The sequence below is a fragment of the Lactuca saligna genome, chromosome 2 (genome assembly GCF_052625555.1).
Source record: "Lactuca saligna cultivar CGN05327 chromosome 2, ASM5262555v1, whole genome shotgun sequence".
In the NCBI taxonomy this organism is placed as follows: domain Eukaryota; kingdom Viridiplantae; phylum Streptophyta; class Magnoliopsida; order Asterales; family Asteraceae; genus Lactuca; species Lactuca saligna.
This window is the reverse complement of record NC_136418.1, coordinates 85,994,016-86,014,649: the sequence shown is the minus strand read 5'-3', so window position 1 is coordinate 86,014,649 and position 20,634 is coordinate 85,994,016. Positions and strand designations below refer to the sequence as shown.

General features: G+C 37.1%; 1 protein-coding gene across 1 annotated transcript in view; it reads right to left on the bottom strand.

The window, feature by feature from the left end:
* Nucleotides 1–6,972: 6,972 nt before the first annotated feature.
* Nucleotides 6,973–20,634, bottom strand: part of LOC145029841 (uncharacterized) — a 106,441-nt gene continuing 92,779 nt past the window's right edge. Inside the window, exon 8 of the mRNA XM_078978297.1 lies at nt 6,973–7,051. Coding sequence (XP_078834423.1) covers nt 6,973–7,051 — 79 coding nt within the window. The remainder of the gene's footprint in view (nt 7,052–20,634) is intronic.

The window sequence follows — 20,634 nt, the reverse complement described above, 5'->3', positions numbered from 1 at the left end:
CACAGCTCCTGCATCTCGGGTGGTGCCAATCGGTACGGAGCCTTGGCGATAGGAGCCGCACCTGGTATCAAGTCGATTCGGAACTCAACCTGCCTCTCCGGAGGTATTCCTGTCAACTCCTTTGAGAACACGTCAGCAAACTCCCTAACCATTGGAACCTCTAAAACTGAAATTTTATCCCTGACCCGTGTATCCACCACATACGCTAGATAACCCGCACACCTGTGCTGAATACACTGTCGAGCCCTGGCGGCTGAACAAAACCTTGATCCCACTCCGGTTTCCTCACCATATACAACTAGTTCTCCCCCACTTTGGGTTCGAACTACCACCCGCTGGCCCTCACAGTGAATTATAGCACCGAACCGACTGAGCCAATCCATGCCTACAATCACACACACCTCCCCCATGGGGATTGGAATGAAATCTATCAGAAAGGACACCTCAAAAATATCCAACTCACACCCTTGATAAACCGAAGAAGCAGAAACTATTGGGTTTTAGTATACTACAACATCCTATAGTGTACATGCAACCCTATAAACCTTGGATCTATGTTTCCTCTATTATACATGAAAATATGAATATTCCAAGGAATTACCCTATCTAGCATACAATCCTTGATACTTGGGTAATATAACAAGTTAGAATACATACCTTTTAATGAAGTTTGATGTCTTGAACTTTAAGAGGTTAACCCCAATAGTGTGGAAGCCTCAAGTGGAATTACAAATCACCAAAACACCTTGGAAAACCTTTAGAGAATATAGATACTTGGCTCACACTTATGAAATCCGTTACTTCCCTCTTTAGTGTATCCACACTAGCCACTAAGCTAATTTCATGAACCATAAGACCCTTTATATAGTGTGGAGGATTAGGGTTAAACCCTAATACCCATGACCTTTCATTTCCTAGGATCCATGGGTTAAAGCTCCATGGACTATCCATGAAGACTTAGCCCAACCTAAATGAGCTTGGCCCACTACACACACACACACACACACACACACACATATATATATATATATATATATATATATATATATATATATCTAAGAGTCCATATTTAATTAGTTCCTTTTGATCGCTTAATTAATTATGAATTAATTCTTGATCAATACTAATTAAATAATATGATTATATATTAATATATTAGAACTTATAATATATTAATATAAATTATAAATATACTATTCTCCAAAGACTATCCATATAAATTGTGTCGGTGAAGTGCAACCTAAATGGACCATGCCGGGTCAGGTCAAGTACATACCAAATATAGTTATGGACTTGGATATTAATCCAATAGTCTCCCACTTGGATAAGTCTAAAACTATTATTGAGTATGACTTCAAAAACCAACTGGCAATCATAGCTCTTAAAGCCGCTGTCGAACTCTGATCTTGTGTAACGACACAAATTTTAAGTCAAAAAATTTCTTTTTAAATTAACTGATTCATAAAAACGTTCATGAGAAAATACTGTGAAATTACATCGTCTCAATAAACAATGTATCATGTCTGAAAACCCAAGTCACAAAATAATAACATGTCAGAGTACAATCCCAAAATATCCACAGTGTGGAAAACAAGAGAGTGTGTATGATGTGCCGCTACCGCGCCAGCTCCTTACCCTTTGAGAAAGAGGTACTTGAAACCAAAATTGTAAACTGTAAGCACGAAGCTTAGTGAGTTCCCCCATCATACCACATACCAGACAATCACATAACATACATACTGCCAGACAATTTTGGGGTGCCCGACCTACCCGGTATGGCCATTCTAGGGTGCTGACCTACCCGTATGGCTATTTTGGGGTGCCGACCTACCCATGCGGCCATTTTGGGGTGTTGTCCTACCCATGTCAAGCCATTCTGGGGTGCTGACCTACCCTTCGATCCTAACAACCGACCCTCGGGGACTATTCCACCGCTTGCTACTGCTATCACATATATCATAACATAAACATACTATCAGCCATATATGGGGTGTCCGAACTACCCATCGGTCCTAACAACCGAACTTGGGGACTATTCCCCTCCTACTACCACTATCACATATAACATATCATGCTAGCATATAAACATATCAACACATATTATGAGATATATCTGGGGTGTCTGACCTACCCTTCGGTCCTAACAACTGAACTCTACTACTATCACATATAATATATCATGCCAGCATATAACATATCAGGTAGTAGCAAACCTAGATGATATCACAAAGACAATCATCTAATCATACAACTCCTATTGATGGGCCGACATTGTGGCCGTAGACCCACCTCTACTGGAAAGTAACTCACCTCGAACAAATAGCTGTTGATAATCCGTGTGGAAAGTCTCTGCCTGCTGCTGCTCTGGAAATCCTCCAGCTACAATCCCCACGAAACACTTAGTCAAAAACTGACATCTAATCTTAGGGTAAAATGACCATTTTACCCCCAGTCCAATCCAAGTCAAAGTCAACTTCAAGTTGACCCAACTCGCCGAGTTGGGCTGTCAACTCATCGAGTCCCTAACCCTTTACACGTACTCATCCCCGACTTGACTCGTCGAGTTTGGCGATGACTCTACGAGTTCCTCTCCTATAAGAACATCGAATGATCCTTCATCCGACTCGCCGAGTTGTATGAACAACTCGTCGAGTCTACCTTCAATCTTAAGGAGATTGCCTTGGATTCGTTGAGTCTGTTCTTGCACTCGTCGAGTCCCAGGAACTCCAGGTCTAAAACTAAGTCCAACGCGTTGGGTCACTCTTTCTGACCTTCTACAGTCCTTCTAACACCCAACTGAGTTCTTTAGACCCTTGACAGATATGGGACTCAAAGCCCTTGACTCTTCGAGTCCCAAGAATGGACTCGTCGAGTCGGTCACGTCCATTCACAAAATCTTCGATTTCTGATGTACAACCCTTGATCAAAAGATAGATCCAAGCCTCTACAATCGACCTAGCACGTAAAGTTACAAACTTTACGTGCTGGCATGGGACTTCGAGCTCAAAAGGTCCTAAAACAAGCTCTTGGGTTGCATGGGGTCTTCCTTGGGTGGAAAAGCACCGACTTTCTGCCTTGTGACCCCTCAAAGGACCTAGATTCGAATCCTTGTCCCCAGCTGTCCTTGCATTCATGGTTGACTACATAAAATGGCTTATAAAAGCCCTAAATCTCCACAAAATGAGATCTAGCAATTGAACAAGAAAGTTAGCAACTTTATACCTTCTGAGGACTGAAGATGAAGCACAAACTCGAACCCCTCTGCTCTCCTCTTGTTTCCTCAAGTTCTTCTCCTTCCTTCTTAGACCACCAACACCAAAAGCCACCAAAATGACTTAGATTGCTTCAACAATGGCTAGGGTTTTCTATAGAGGGTTTCTAGGAGAATAAGGGACGATGGAGGCTGTATGAGGTTGCTTCAATAGGCTGCAAACCCTCAGATTAGGGTTTTTGTCCAGCCAGAGCCAAATCATCGAGTCCGGGACCTGACTCGATGAGTCCATCACTTAAATCCCGCGTTCTGTCCTGCTTCTACTCGGCGAGTTGGTCCTTCAACTAGCCGAGTCCAAGGCCAAAAATACAAAACACTTAGATAAAAATAAAAAGAAATACGTACCATGAACCAGGTGCTACATCTTGTCAATGACTTGTCCATTAGATAAGGGATCATATATTCCTCCATTCTAGATATCATATGGACTGAGACATGGATTATAATCATTCTCTCTGTCTATTTGTTGGTTCCCGATTTTTGATATATGATGACTGACTGATTGCACAAATCAAATCAGTCCTGGCTTGGACAAGCACTCACATGTGTCATCATTAAAACATTGAGGGGCCCACAAATATCGCTTTTATCCCGAAGGTAAAAGGAGTGGATAAACTTCGACTCAGATGGCTTATTCTACTACTTGTTGAATCATACACAAAGACACGTTTTATAACATCGAGTTACCAATGCGGTTTCGTGCAATCAATGTACAATTAACTAATAGTAACAACTCATATCTCTAGGTTTGCAGAATATAAGATATTATCGTCTCATGATCACTCGTGATAAAATCCATGAAGTGATTCAAATGAGCGTGGGTTGAATCCAATACTCTGAACTTATGAGCACTCATGAGTGTTGTAGCACAACTTTGTCCACCAACTTGGACCTCTACAAGCCAACCCATGACAGTCTTGATTCAAATCTACTTCCAACATATGACCTACTATGGATGGTTTGACTAAATTAGTCATTCCGAAAGAATAACCTAGTTAATATGGAAGTCAAAACATGCAAAGTGAAACACAAGAATAAATGAATCAAATATGGTATCAAACCATATGAATATAAATAGACAACTTTTATTTATCACCATACTAATTACTCATTATTCATTATTTCGGTTTTATCAACTTTATACTTGAATTAAAACACTATTTCTCTCATGCTCCAAGCATGTACACTATGTTTTTCTAAACAATAGCTTTGCCATAGACCAAGTATGCACTCTATGTTTATCTATGATCCTTACTTTGTGAAATACATCGATTGAACATAATTTCAATGATTCTCTTTTCACAATTCCAAATCCTCGTCGTAAATTTAAGAATTCCTAATGTTTATCGAAATCTATTTAGATTATAACTTATATGCATTGTTCCTCTTGTAATGATTATGCACAAAGCCACAAAGACTTGGCAACAATCATTACAGAGTATTCCATTGGAGAGCAATTACATGGAAACGATGTCTCAAATTCAAAGGGCATTGCTTTGAATATGTTTCTTGCATTAAGTTTCTTTAACCTTACACAGATTGTTTCCACCTATGAAGACAACTCTATATTCCTATTTTGACTACCACTTCTGAACAAGAGTTCCCTCTTTTCAGACTATTTCAATATGGTCCTTCCAATATAAATAGTATACTTCCAACTGTCCTTGAGCAAACAATCTTTGGTAAACCTTAGATTGTCCTCGACAATTGCTTAATCACTTTAGTCATATCCAATTCTAGACATTTTCCCCCTTAATGCCCCAAGGCATTTGGAAAATTCAGAAAGGATAAATATTATAGCACATGTAATCGATCTTGTACCTAAAGTAAATGGGACACGATTCATGATGTTTCACATAAAGACATGGTTCTAGATTAGTCTTTTACCATAATAATTTTTTGTTTTCCATATTCTCAAAATTTGACTATGAAAAGGGATGTCATAATCATAATTGAATTTTGAGAACGCAATATATAGAATTTTCTTAAGTTGAACCAATCCAACATGAAATTCATATATATATATATATATATATATATATATATATATATATATATATATATATATATATATTCTTGACTAAAGGTGATTAAAATCTCAATATAAGCTCTTTAGAATGATTATAAACTCAATCTAAGCTTTTTAGAATTTAAATGAAGTATAATTTCCTCTCCCTTAATTATAGCAAAACAACTTTTTCAACCACTGCAACCTCACGAATTGAAACTTTTGTTTTCTATAATTAACATTGTTAACTTGCAATACTTATCATAATTATCATGCTCCTACTAACATGATGATTATTAGCATAACACTTATGCTCCCACTAGTTTTGACATTTCTCCAGAAAACAACTGGACCTCTAGAAGTCAATACTTTATTGACATTCTTACCAAAGTTCAGATTTCTGATACTTGATTGCTTTGATAAGACTTTATCAAAATCATACACCTTATCTTAGGTAGCTCACATGTGTGTCTAAACAATTTTAGAACTATGAAAAAGGATGCCATAATCATAGTATCAATTGTTTAGACTTTTTGCCATTTCTTATAAGTCAAGGTTAGTGTGCCGGTTAGCCACACAAGTTCCACTAATGACTTTGATAACTACAAATATCACAATTGATATCTACTTAAAATCTACTTAGTGAAAGAATTTCGTCACCAACATTTCCATGAATCGGAGAGAAACCTTATGACACTGATATTTTATGGTGTATGTGTTCTTATCCACGTGAATTTCTCAAAACCATAATCACAAGACTAGGTTAGTGACAAATCCTAACTCATATGGATTGAACTTGTGCAATCTTAACTTCTTGCCACCTAGCAGCTCAAGGGCCTGCCATTGCTTCCAAGAAGCTATGCAAACGATTGAGAACATGTAGTACTCAAATGTATAGCCAACTTAACTGGAATGGGCACAAAAATGTCAACACGATAGGTTATAAACCTCTAGTTGTGTGCTAGTGATGAAATACAGGTTTTATTCTTGATTACTTCTTGAAACCCTTTGAGGATCTTTTAGACTCCCACTATCTCCTTGACCTATAAGACTTTCTTGCCAAATATTCAAGAGATAGTGTGGATTCTAATCAAGACAAACACTTAACACAATTAGCGTAAGTTGGTCTCCGTTTTATCCAAAACATCACAACTTACCAAATTCAAACATACAAGAGTAGAAAACCTTTTACTCTTACATTTCACTAGTGTTAATAAACCTTCTTTAAGATGTGTCACTCAAGTTACATTTGTGGTGGGCTTGATCAGTGCACAAGAATGTGTACTCAATCCCTTAGTCCTTTACTTGACTCACACATCCATGTGAACAAGTAATTAGTCTTAATTTTCCAATGCTTGAAAGTTCTCATTCATCATACTATACAACTTGCATGATTCCAAGTTTCTATCCAACTGAAGCTTGGGTGATGAGAATCTTTCCTTATTTGGAAAATCTAGACACTACCACAAATGAAAAAATCAAATTCATTTTTCTAATATTGCTATAAACATATAAACAACAAGTTTTCTGAATGCCATTGTAAGGAGATAAAAATAAAGTAAAACAAACTTTTATTTATTTTAAAATGCAGAAAAACTTTTCCTTACAATGCAACTTGAAATGAAAACTATGCTATTACATGTTTCCTAGCAATATATCATAAATCCTAAGAAGTAGCTCAATAACTCAATCTTCAACCAAGCGAAAGAAATCCATCTTTCCGACCAAATTCAGCATACTCTTTCTTTAAGTTTCCTTCCCTTTGTTTGATCCTGCTAAATATCAAAATGCAACCGAGTCACATTTTGTATTAAGAATCATCAACTAGGAACTTAACAGAGTTAGATAATGGACTTACCTGAAGCAGAGTCAAACTTTTGATTCTTTTTTCTTTCAAGTAGCTTGGGCAGCTTCGCTTCCAATGCCCCTTTTCTTCACATTGAGAACATATAGACTCTTTGGGAATGGTACATAGGCTATTCCAGACTAAGAATTTCTCTTTACCTTCTGGTCAACTGGCTTGACCAAGGCCGATCCCTTTGCATTGGGAAGAGAAAGTTTTTCTGAACTTCCAATGTCACCATTGTCCATGTCCATGGAAGGTTTGAGAAATAGACCTTCCATCCATATTTTCTTGACTATTGCACCAAATCATTTCTGATTCAGCAGGAATAAGCAAATAAGAAAGATCCATTAGGGTCATGTCGTGATCTGTAACATAGTATTCTTTCTATATGACTCAGGAAGTGACTGAAAGACCCAGTCAATAGCCAACTACCTTGAGACAACGACACCCGACATTCTCAACCTGTCGCTGTGTGACTTCAGTCCTAAAACATGAGTGCACACATGACTTCCAACTTTATGTTTTATTGTGAGTAGGGATTGAGTGATCTTGAACTTTTCAAGTTCTTACACTTATGGGTCAGGGAGAATAATTGGAGGAGCTAGAGGAAGAGAAGTATAACTTCCACGAGCCAAACTCGGGAAAGTCATATTCATTAGGAAAGCTTGATTTGGGAAGATCATTGTTGTCTAAACCATACATCAATAATGGGAGAAATTCATGGAAAGTTGATTTAAGTCCCTAATATAACACCCAATATGAAATATTAAGGCTAGGACCCAACAAACTATTTTATAACTTGGAAGAGGGATGCCATAATCCAAACTATAAAATATTTGAAGGTAGGTGAATGACGATTCACCAATTTCCACCAAGATAAACGAAATGTATTATTAGGTTTTAATTGGTTTTGAAACTCCTAGATTCTTTTGAGATTCATTGAACTTTTCAAAGGCGTGTTTCAATCTCAAGTGTGCCCTTCAGGTTTTGTGACTGGGATGCCAAGGATCACAAAACAAGGTGTGAAGTAACCATGCAAATTGTGACAAGCTGAAATTTCCATTCTGAACAAATCATATCAAGCCAATAGAAGTTAGAACAGTTACAGTGAAATTCCAGACTTTGGGTATAAGTTTCACAGTTTTGCAGGATTTACACTTAAGGAGATATCAGGAGAGTGGATGCACTAGTGTTTTGTGCAACACTGTTATTCCAATACTCTATGATATTAGAGTTGATTCCGGGAATAAAATATTTTTCTGCCAAAAATCTCGGGACTATATATAGAAATCTGAACCATATTTATTCATTAGTTACATTTCCAACTAGAGAAAAGTCAATTTCTCTCTCACGGATCTTCGGGTTTTTATCCCAAATTGTGAGTACTTCTATCTAGTTGTATTGTATAGCTTAGATTGTGTTTTATAACATCAAAATCGGATCCAAACCCCAAGATTCGGGAGTTTACCACCCATGAACACTTGGAGAGTAAAATCCTTTTTAAGGGCCAAAAGAGTGCCCAATGTCCCTCAAAGCCTTAGAACTCAAACTAGAAGCCACCAATACATGGTTAGACCACATAATCAATTAGAAACAAAGGGTGAAAGTGAGTTCACGGCCAAGGAAGTTCTTGGGCCGTGAACTCCATGTTTAGGTGCCAAAATGCCTTAAAAACCTTCCTTAAGCAAAGAGACTAATTTAGACATGTACCCTAAAGTGTTTATAGCCTATAAAACATAAGGAATCATAAGGATAAAGGAGTTTATGGCCAAGACAAGTTCTTGGGCCGTCAACCCCTATAAATGGGACAAATAGCACCCTAACTCCTTCTTTACGCCTAGAACCCAACATAGATCATATCCTTGAAGTGTTAGGAACCTCAAAACATCAAATGGTACTCCTGACCATGATTTTACGGTCGTAAACTCATGGGGGAGTGGTCCCAAGGCCGTGAACTCCTAAATGGAGTTAAAAAGAGGCCCAAACACATGTTTAAGCCTTGAAGCACTTCACCACTTAAGTTTTAGTAATGTTAAGCTTCATTTAGGGACCCTATAGACAGTTTACGGCCATGAGTTTACTCCCTTGGGCCGTAAACTCCAACACGTATGGTCTTTTGACCATAAACTCCCATAAGAGGTCTTGTACTCCTTTTTCGCAACCCATTAGTCTCCTAGCACTTGACCAAAAGTGTTTTCCTCGCATTTGGATATTTATACATGTTTAATTAGTGTTATAATCACTAATTGTTTATATACATATGTCTTCATATGTAATTAGGAGCATTGTGTGTGTCTAAAGTCTTCACTTGACACCTAGTAGTCCAACAACTTTAGTTCATCCGTATCACCCACAGCAGGTGAGTTCATACCCCTTAATCAATGTTTTGACTATTTATAAATGTTTTATGGGGGGATACAAGTAGAATCATGCTACTTATTATATCAATCACATGTGATTAATAAGCAACATTCAAATGATTTACTACTCATTTGCCGTTTTACGAAACAGTTTCCTTCAAATGATTTTCATAAACACTTTATATGTTTAAAACTCCTTATTAAACTGTACATTTTACTCTTTAAGTTTCATTTCAAACTCATTTACAACTGTGTTTCAAGCAAATGTTTATTTATACTTCAACTCTTTTATCAAACCCATGCTTTCAAACCGTTTTATAGATTGACATCAAGTCGATCATTTCTTAAGATAATAATTATGTTCAATGGTTTTACAAAACTTATTTATGCTTTTATATTATAAATTGCATGCCTCTATATGTATCGTTATATAACAAATGTTTAAAAGACTTAGGAAGGCTATCCACCCTATTTCCTTTTTGCGCTTGAGATGTGGTCTGGTGGGATATCGGGTACTCATCTGAAGGTCGTTTAAATATTAGTTATATAACATATGTACATATATAGTCATAAAGGCCCTTTCAGTTCATCCCATGCCCTTAGGTAGCAAGGGTATACATCCATGTCCATACATACCAGTTAGATTACTAGTAAACTACCATATGGGTAGTTTAGGAAGATATTAGAACTATTACTAGAATGCGATATCATACAATGAGTCAGTTCATTCATGAGTCAATACTTAATAGATAGAGAGAACATACATTACTATGAGAACACATACATTACATTACTATGAGTACATATACAACTATACTAGGAGAAGAACATATACAACTGTACTAGAGGCAGAACGTATACAACTATACTAGAGGAAGAACGTATGCAACTATACTAGAAAGAGAACATATACAATGATACTAGAACAAGTAACAATACATTACATATACATATATACATTGACAGAATTGTGATCCACTGTATCGGAGCATGCTCTAAATGTCATGGCCCGAGTTGTAGCCAGAGTCTCTTGGAGGGAGAGCGTGAGTTTGCGTATAGATCTATAATGGATTGACTATCCTACACCTTGCTGCTAGCTATAGCCGGACCTGCAGTTCTGCGGGTGCCAAACGTCATTTCTTTTTACGACCATATCTTTGTCGTTGTTACCAGTCGATAGTATGGTGCAATTAATCACATGATACCTTAATATAAATCCGGTTTAAGGTAGTTAGTACAACAGTAGTTCTTATAGCACTACACTACAGTACTACATTAATTTTTCCCTTTACATATATTTAGTGATCTTTTCACTTAAACATTGAATGTAAAAACTATATTTTGTTAATGATAGTTACACTTGGAAAATTACACACTTTTAAAAGAAACAAACGTTCAGAGCAGTTGGGTCTTGTTAGAAGACTACATATAGATCAGTTAAGTCTTGGTAGAAGACTCCCTGTTATAATAGTAGGAATCATAGGGATTTCTAGAGTTTTTCAAAACGTTTACAGTTGTTTTACATACATTTTCAACACTTACGAGTCACATATATTTTCAATACTTACGATTCACATACATTTTCAATACTTACAATTCATATACATACAAATTCTTACGTACAAATTAAGACACTAAAATACTTATGATCTCACCAGCTTCAAAGCTGATATTCGCTTTCAAAATTACTTGTATCCTCAGGTCATCATAGACAGGTACCGATGCAAGGATTAGGGAAGATGGAGCTCGTTCAAGACTCATCTTTCATTTTGATTTATGCTTTAGTGTTTATCAAAATTTGACACAAAACACTTGTATAATAACTATATTATTAATGCAATGGATGATGTTGTTGCTTATTTACTACTTTTCATTGTTATGATACTGTACATGACGTCGTCCGCCCCAGAACGTTTCCGCCATTCTTGGTTTTGGGGTGTTACAGATTGGTATCAGAGCATTGTTTATAGTGAATTAGGTATATCAACCCATAAAAGATATACTAACTATAAATACATAAGGGATTAAAAATACTCTGACCAAGAGTTTATACTTTAAATAATAAAATATTTAATAAAGTATACGTGCCTGCATTCATACTAAAATTAGTGTCACTAGGACAGTACAAAAAAATTACGATTGTTAGGCAACACAGGTGGGCTTAGAGACATATGGTCAAAACTGGGAAGATATAGCCTGATCACCTATATTATCCGAGGGTTGACTAGCATGTGTCTAAGTTAAATTGTGTGGTTGCAACAAGTCTAAAATCTTACCAACCCTACCACAATGAGAACAGTAGAACATAACAATAAACTTAAAATACTATAGGAGTATTTGGTGTTACTATAAGTATGTTATACTTGAGAACTAAAACAGGATCTCATTACCAAGTTGATAGTTGCTAAGTGGATAGACTAAGGCTATATGTAATTAGGATGTTATAGACTTAGAATCTGTGAAAATTTTACTTTACCTCTATTCTGTGAATTTGGAGTTAAGGTCACTTATTCGAAGGCCTATCCTGTTTAGATTACATAATTGGTATGAACTTCACAAATAGCGATGTAACTAATGAAGATTTTCTAAATAATTATCTAGATAGTTCGTCTAATTATTATTTTCTTACCCCAATTCTCGCGTAGATAACATGGCTGGATTCCATCCCCACGGCAACCCGTGCCTCCCGAATGAGGTCATTGCTGGATGGTTGGAAGAAGAACCAGAGAATGATCATCCTATCCCTTTGAATGATCACCATGATGAAGACCTTTCGGACGATGCTAACTCCGAACCCGAGGTTGAGAACCTACCACAGGCAGCTCCCGTTCCAATTCCTAACCCTCGTCCGCCTTTTCATGGCCCAATGCCTGAGTGGGTGGAATGCTTGGAAACATGGAGCCAAGGACAAGATCAACCCATGCCATTTAATGGTGACCGAAGCTTCTACGAATTGAGCAATGGGGGCTCAGCAGACAGAATCTTGCAAATCTTGGTCCGCAAAGTGGCCCGAAATGAGATTCAAGGCAAGACAACCCTACATCAGATTACCGAAGTTGTCGCTGATGCGAGAATGCATACTCTCCGCACCATGGAACCCTGCTGCAAGTACTGGCTGAATCACGAGCCGAAGTCATAGAGCTCCGAGTACGCTAGAGGGTGTACGAAACAAACCTACTTGACGTGGAACGTCAATTGGCTGAACTGAGAGTTCACCAGAGGGATGACCGTCGCCAGTAGTAGACACTTTACTTTATTTTCCTTATTAACAGGAATCGTTTTTCTGTCTATGCCCGATGTGGCATTTTCTATGAAATTATCTTGTACTGTAAGTACTTTTGGTTAGGTCTTTACGCTGTCAAGGACTATCTTCTCTGGATATGATGTAAGACCTTTACAAGTTCATTTTCCTGAACTTTTACGTCATGAATATGAAAGATATTGACAGTCGGCTAACTTCTGTGTCATTTCCTTTATTCAAGTACTCTCATCATACTTTCATTGGAGTCTATCTGAAACCTACTTTAGTAAAGTCATTGGACAATAGTAATTTAGCTCCTGAGACATTTCCATGTCTCTTTTAGTGGTTGGATCTTGTTATGCACCAACCATCGATACCTCGGCTTGAACGGCAAACGTCTTGAGACCATTCTACAAACATACTTCTAATCTGTACTAGGACTGTATCATAGGGATGTAGGTCAAAGTGTCGAAAACATAGTCTTTCCCTTTTCTTGAACAATCGAAGTACATCTAAGGTCAACCAGAATCGCTTACAAAATCCCTATCTTTCGTGTTAACAAAATCATGTCGTCTTCCAGAAACAATCAGCCGAGCAACGAAACCCCTATCCTCCATATCGATGCCGCTATATTACAAGCTGCGGTAGCAGCTGCTGTGACAACCTTCCTTACGCACATCAACTCAGGCAACACAAGCAAGACTGAAAATGGAGTCGAGAGTTCCGATGGTATTACCAAACTGGGAAACCAACAAATGGCAACAGTCATGGACTTGCGAAGCCAAAAGACCGAAAGGAAGAGACGATATCGTTAAGCCCTAAAGGAGCGCAAGAGAGCCCAAAGACTAGCCATGCAACAGCAACAAGTGGAAACCCCTGCCATTCCCGTACCGAGCAGTCCATACGAGGGAAAACTCCCAAAGTGTGATAAGTGTAGTTTCCATCATCATGGGGCTTGCCATGAGATGCAATGTTGCAATTGCCTGAAAATAGGGCACAATGCTCATAGCTGTGGAGCACCAGCACATCCCATCACTCAAGTCCCTTTCATCGGGACCAACCCTAAACACGAGAGTAGTGATAAAGCCAAACGCTTTAGGAAGCAATTTCCAAGGTGGAGTAATGATGAAGGCACTCGTGTCCACATAAAACTGACTAAACACCTCACTTCCACCACCAATGTTCGTGTTGTCCAGATATGTCACCAATGTGGTGAAATTGGACACCTCAAGAAGGATTGCCCGATAGTGAAGAACTCGGGTGCTGATGGGAAGGTTCTCAGGATCACAGCTGCAAGAGAAACTACGTCCGACCCTCGTTAATGTAACTTAGGCGTGTTGTTGTAACACACTTATAAACTATCCAAAACTAGTGCAACTAGAGGCTTGTCTTTTGCGAGATCCCTTCCGTATAGGGATGCTTGTACTGTGTATACTTGTCTTTTGTAGTATACCTCATTCGCAGCAATGGTCTTGTTGTAAGTCTAAAGTATTGTAACTCTGTTGATGGTTGCACGGTTGATCTTTGTCTGTAAACATCTTATGTTCAAATCTAATGTCTTTTAGTTTTGGTATGATTCCGACATTATCATAAAACTAGATGCAATTTGGTCCACGCCATATCAGCTTCATACGTACGTCTCCTTATCAGTAAACATCTTTTTAGCGAAACCGTCATTTCAGAACACCGAAGTACTCATCCATGGAGTACCTCTTAGTTGCTTTCTCTCCGAAGAAATCCCCGAAGTACAACTCGTGCAGTACGTCAAGTTCAATCCAAGGATTCATACGGTTGATCTATCACTGAGTAATGTATACATAAGAGTGATATATAATCAAGGTTCTATAGGTTTAGAATTGATGATTCCACTTTAACTTCTTTTTCCTCGAAAGGATGTGAGCTTAAAGAAGAATCAGTTATTCGACTACCTTTTCAATCTTAATTATATACGACTCGTATACACGAAATTGTGATTGTGAAACTACGTATGAATTCTAATATGAACTTCAGGACGGAGAACTGCTCAAGACTATGAGTAATCGGATCGTCATGTGAACAAACTTAGAACCCAGTACGACTTCTGTAAACAGATTTACCTACAGCCTAAACACCTACGGAGATACAAGAACAGTCCGGACAACTTAGCGAACTGCACAGAAATAGAGTTCGAAGACTAGGTTTCTCACCCTGGAGAACCCCGATCATATTTTTCCAGAGATCTACAAATTGCATTATATGTACCTCGGCTATCGAGGACTCCGTCAAGATTTTCCAGTAGAAATCATTATCTCTGCCTTGCATAAATGATTGGTTGAGCAAACTCAAGGAAAGAATTACTTTCAGAAATGTATCTGAGATCCGAATATCACCAGTTCGAGTGTTAGGTAAGGATGTCCAGAAGACTATCTTCCGAACTCGATGCAGACACTTCAAGTCCGTAGTGATACCCTTCGGATAGGACCAATACGCCCATAGCTTTCAGGAGCTAAATGAGTTGGGTACGTCTTTATTACTTGGATCAGTTCGTCATTTCTCCATGTGATGACTTACGTATCTACCCTCGTGGTAAGAAGGAACCCCTGGAAACATTACCTTTAGAGGAACCTTCGCGAAGTTCTCTAAGCACAAGTTTTGAAATTGAAGAGTCAGGTTCCTATGACACACTATTAGTGATATGGGAATTTTTGAGTACCCTTTCAATTTGTCAAAACCGTTGAGATTTTGTCGACACTAGAGACGCCGACAGACATTCGCCAAATTCTAGGTCTTACAGACCTACTGTCATAGTCCATCCAGAACCCCTCGCAAATCACAGAAACCTGTACGACTTTTACCCGGTAAGGGGTGGCCCTTGACTAGGAAGTTTAGCAAGAGAATGAACCTTTGGAATTCCAAGTGAGAGATCAAGTTCTTTAGGAAAAACTCACTATGGGAGTGGCTTAGTACGCTTTGTATCACGTGGAAAGCTAAATCCAAGATAGATAGGACCTCCTAGATTCTTACTAGAGTCAGTCCTATATCTCGCAGACTAGATCTACTCCACGAACTCAGTAACGCACATTCTACTCTTCGCTTCCCGATCGTGAAACCATACCTTTCCGTTAGGACTTTAGTAAGTCTACTCGTCGAGATCCTTGCCTTCGTATTAGAACCGTAGTGACCCTCGACCGAGAGGTCAAGCGGACGAAGCAACGCCGTTGCCCATTAGTGAAGGTTCGTTGGGATACCAACCGAGAACCCGACTTCACTTAGGAGCGCTAGAACAAATCGATTAGGAATTTTCCTCCTCATAACTTGATCATTCGTACCTACTCCCTTGCCTAAATTCTAATTTCGAGACGAAATTCCCTTCAACAGGGGGATGATGTGACAACCCGAAATTTCCATTCTGAACAAACCATATCAAGCCAATAGAAGTTAGAACAGTTATAGTGAAATTCCAGACTTTGGTTATAAGTTTCACAGTTTTTTAGGATTTACACTTAAGGAGATATCAGGAGAGTGGATGCACTAGGGTTTTGTGCAACACTGTTATTCCAATACTCTATGATATTAGAGTTCATTCCGGGAATAAAATATTTTTCTGCCAAAAATCTCAGGACTATATATAGAAATTTGAACTATATTTATTCATTAGTTACATTTCCAACTAGAGAAAAGTCAATTTCTCTCTCACGGATCTTCGGGTTTTTATCCCAAATTGTGAGTACTTCTATCTAGTTGTATTGTATAGCTTAGATTGTGTTTTATAACATCAAAATCAGATCAAAACCCCAAGATTCGGGAGTTTACCGCCCAAGAACACTTGGAGAGTAAACTCCTTTTTAAGGGCCAAAAGAGTGCCCAATGTCCCTCAAAGCCTCGGAACTCAAACTTGAAGCCACCAATACATGGTTAGACCACCAAATCAATTAGAAACAAATGATGAAAGGGAGTTCACGGCCAAGGAAGTTCTTGGGCCGTGAACTCCATGTTTAGGTGCCAAAATGCCTTAAAAACTGTCCTTAAGCCAAGAAACTAATTTAGACATCTACCCTAAAGTGTTAATAGCCTAGAAAACATAAGGAATCACAAGGATAAAGGAGTTTATGGCCAAGACAAGTTCTTGGGCCGTCAACCCCTATAAATGGGACAAATAGCACCCTAACTCCTTCTTTACGCCCAGAACCCAACATAGATCATATCCTTGAAGTGTTAGGAACCTCAAAACATCAAATGGTACTCCTTACCATGATTTTACGGTCGTAAACTCATGGGGGAGTGGTCCCAAGGCCATGAACTCTTAAATGGAGTTAAAAAGAGGCCCAAACACTTGTTTAAGCCTTGAAGCACTTCACCACTTAAGTTGTAATAATGTTAAGCTTCATTTAGAGACCCTATAGAGAGTTTATGGCTAGGAGTTTACTCCCCTAGGCCGTAAACTCCAACACATATGGTCTTTTGACCATAAACTCCCATGAGAGGTCTTGCACTACTTTGTCGCAACCCATTAGCCTCCTAGCACTTGACTAAAAGCGTTTTCCTTGCATTAGGATGTTTATACATGTTTAATTAGTGTTATAATCACTAATTTTTTATATACATGTGTCTTCATATGTAATTAGGACCATTGTGTGTGTCTAAAGTCTTCACTTGACACCTAACAGTCCTACCTCTTCAGTTCATCCGTATCACCCACAACAGGGGAGTTCATACCCCTTAATCAATGGTTTAACTATTTTTAAATGTTTTATGGGGGGGGGGGGGTACAAGTAGAATCATGCTACTTATTATATCAATCACATGTGTTTAATAAGCAACATTCAAATAATTTACTACTCATTAGCCGTTTTCCAAACAGTTTCTTTCAAATGATTTTCATAAACACTTTATTTGTTTAAAACTCCATATTAATTTGTACATTTTACTCTTTATGTTTCTTTTCAAACTCATTTACAATTGTGTTTCAAACAAATGTTTATTTATACTTAAACTGTTTTATCAAAACCGTGCTTTCAAACCGTTTTATAGATTGACATGAAGTCGATCTTTTCTTAAGATAATAGTTATGTTCAAAGGTTTTACAAAACTTATTTATGCTTTGATATTATAAATTGCATGCCTCTATATGTATAGTTATATAAGAAATGTTTAAAAGACTTAGGAAGGCTATCCACCCTATTTCCTTTTCACGCTTGAGATGTGGTCTGGTGGGATATCAGGTACACATCCGAAGGTCGTTTAAATATTAGTTATATAACATATGTACATATATAGTCATAAAGGCGCTTCCAGTTCATCCCATGCCCTTGGTTAGCAAGGGTATACATCCATCTCCATACGTACCAGTTAGATTACTAGTAAGCTACCACATGGGTAGTTTAGGAAGATACTAGAACTCTTACTAGAATGCGATATCATACAATGATTCAGTTCATTCTTGAGTCAATACTTGCTAGATAGAGAGAACATAGATTACTATGAGAACATATACATTACATTACTATGAGTACATATACAACTATACTAGAAGAAGAACATATACAACTATACTAGAGGAAGAACATATACAACTATACTAGAGGAAGAACATATGCAACTATACTAGAAAGAGAACATATACAACGATACTAGAACGAGTAACAATACATTACATATACATATATACATTAACAAAATTGTGATCCACTAAATCGGGGCATGCCTTAAATGTCATGAACCGAGTTATAGCCAGAGTCTCTTGGAGGGAGAGCGTGAGTTTGTGTATAGATCTATACTGGATTGACTATCCTACACCTTGTTGCTATCTACAGTCGGACCTGCAGGTCTGCGGGTGCCAAACGTCATTTCTTTTTATGACCATACCTTTGTCGTTGTTACCAGCCGATAGTATGGTGCAATTAATCACATGATACCTTAATATAAATCCGGTTTAAGGTAGTTAGTACAGCAGTAGTTCTTATAGCACTACACTACAGTACTACATTAATTTTCCCTTTACATATATTTAGTGATCTTTTCACTTAAACATTAAATGTAAAAACTATATTTTGTTAATGATAGTTACACTTGGAAAATTACACACTTTTACAAGAAACGAACGTTCAGAGCAGTTGGGTCTTGGTAGAAGACTACATATAGATCAGTTAAGTCTTGGAAGAAGACTCCCTGTTATAATAGTAGGAATCATAGGGATTTCTAGAGTTTTTCAAAACGTTACAGTTGTTTTAAATACATTTTCAATACTTACGATTCACATATATTTTCAATACTTACAATTCATATATATACAAATTCTTACTTACAAATTCTTACATACAAATTAAGACACTAAAATACTTATGATCTCATCATCTTCAAAGCTGATACTCGTTTTCAAAATTACTTGTATCCTCAGGTCATCATAGATAGGTACCGATGCAAGGATTAGGAAAGATGGAGCTCGTTGAAGACTCATCTTTCATTTTGATTTATGCTTTTGTGTTTATCAAAATTTGACAGAAAACACTTGTATAATAATTATATTATTAATGCAATGGATGATGTTGTTTCTTATTTACTACTTTTCATTGTTATGATACTGTACATGACGTCCTCCACGCCAGAACGTTTCCGCCGTTCTTGGTTTTGGGGTGTGACAGAAATATACTTGGTACCCTTAATATTTACTCCTCAATCGATGTGCTGGTTAACCACACACGCTCCACCGATACTATGATAAATATTAAGTTACCTTTTGTCTACCTTGTTAAATCCAGGTTAGTGTACCGGTTAACCACACACGCACCACTAACGGCTTAAACAAAGTGCAAAGTGTAATTTCATGGATTAGCACCTTATTCACATTTTCCTAAGTAACTAAGATTGGGAATTTATAAGTGTTGAGTTACTTCGTATTTATTATTATACTTATAATGAAAGGATAATTTTAGTTCTTGTCCTACCCGTTCGGCTAATGATCCTCCACCGGTCAACGAAGCAGTGGGTGAGAGTGGACGCCTATCAAACTGCCATTTTATAGGAAGTAACCTTATATCCCCTTATAGACTGGCTTCGTGAATGAGACCGACTAATGGTAAAACGACTTTACTCTTATACATATACATAAATATTATTAACTTATAATATAATAAAGTATAAGGGTTGATTTTAGATATTTAAAATACTTGGTGGTTTAATCTATTAATTAAACTATACTCTTAATTTAATTAAACTTAAACCATGTCATTATGGAATTATTAATTCTCTTTTAATTAAGCACTTCAATAAAAAAACATAAAGATGCTAAATCAAAATTAAAACAATTTAATTAATTGTTTAAGTTATGAAGCCAAGAGTCTTAGAATTCAATTCTCTTTTTTTTCTCAAAAAAAAACTTTTTTCAAATTCCAAAACTTGAGGGCAAGTTTTGTAACTCTTGAAAACTTTTGGATTCCATAACTTATGGAGTTAAATGCTTGTTTTATGATGAAACTTTTCATGGTCCATAACTTAAGAACAAGTTATGAAATTCTTTAAAACATTAACACCAAGTTTTTGTAACTCCATAAAAAATTTTGAATAATATTTTTTTATTATTGTAAAAAACTTTCATATCCATAACTTATGGAAGTTTCAAAACTCTTAATATCACAACATCAAAAAAAAAATTTGAGCTCGCAAATTTTATGACATAATTTGTAACTCCTTAAAACATTTGGATCAAACTTTTAAAACTTATAAAATAATCATATCGTTTTATCTTTTACTAAATTTGACATAATTCAACTGAAATAGCAAACGCTTCAAATTTTACAAATAATTAGTTTTTCACAAACCAAGTAATTATCTTAAAATTTGACAAACTTCATGTTTTTTTTTTCTTTTTTTTTTCCAACTTTGAAAATCAAACTTTTGCATGAATATAACAGAAAACAACCCATGGCTCTG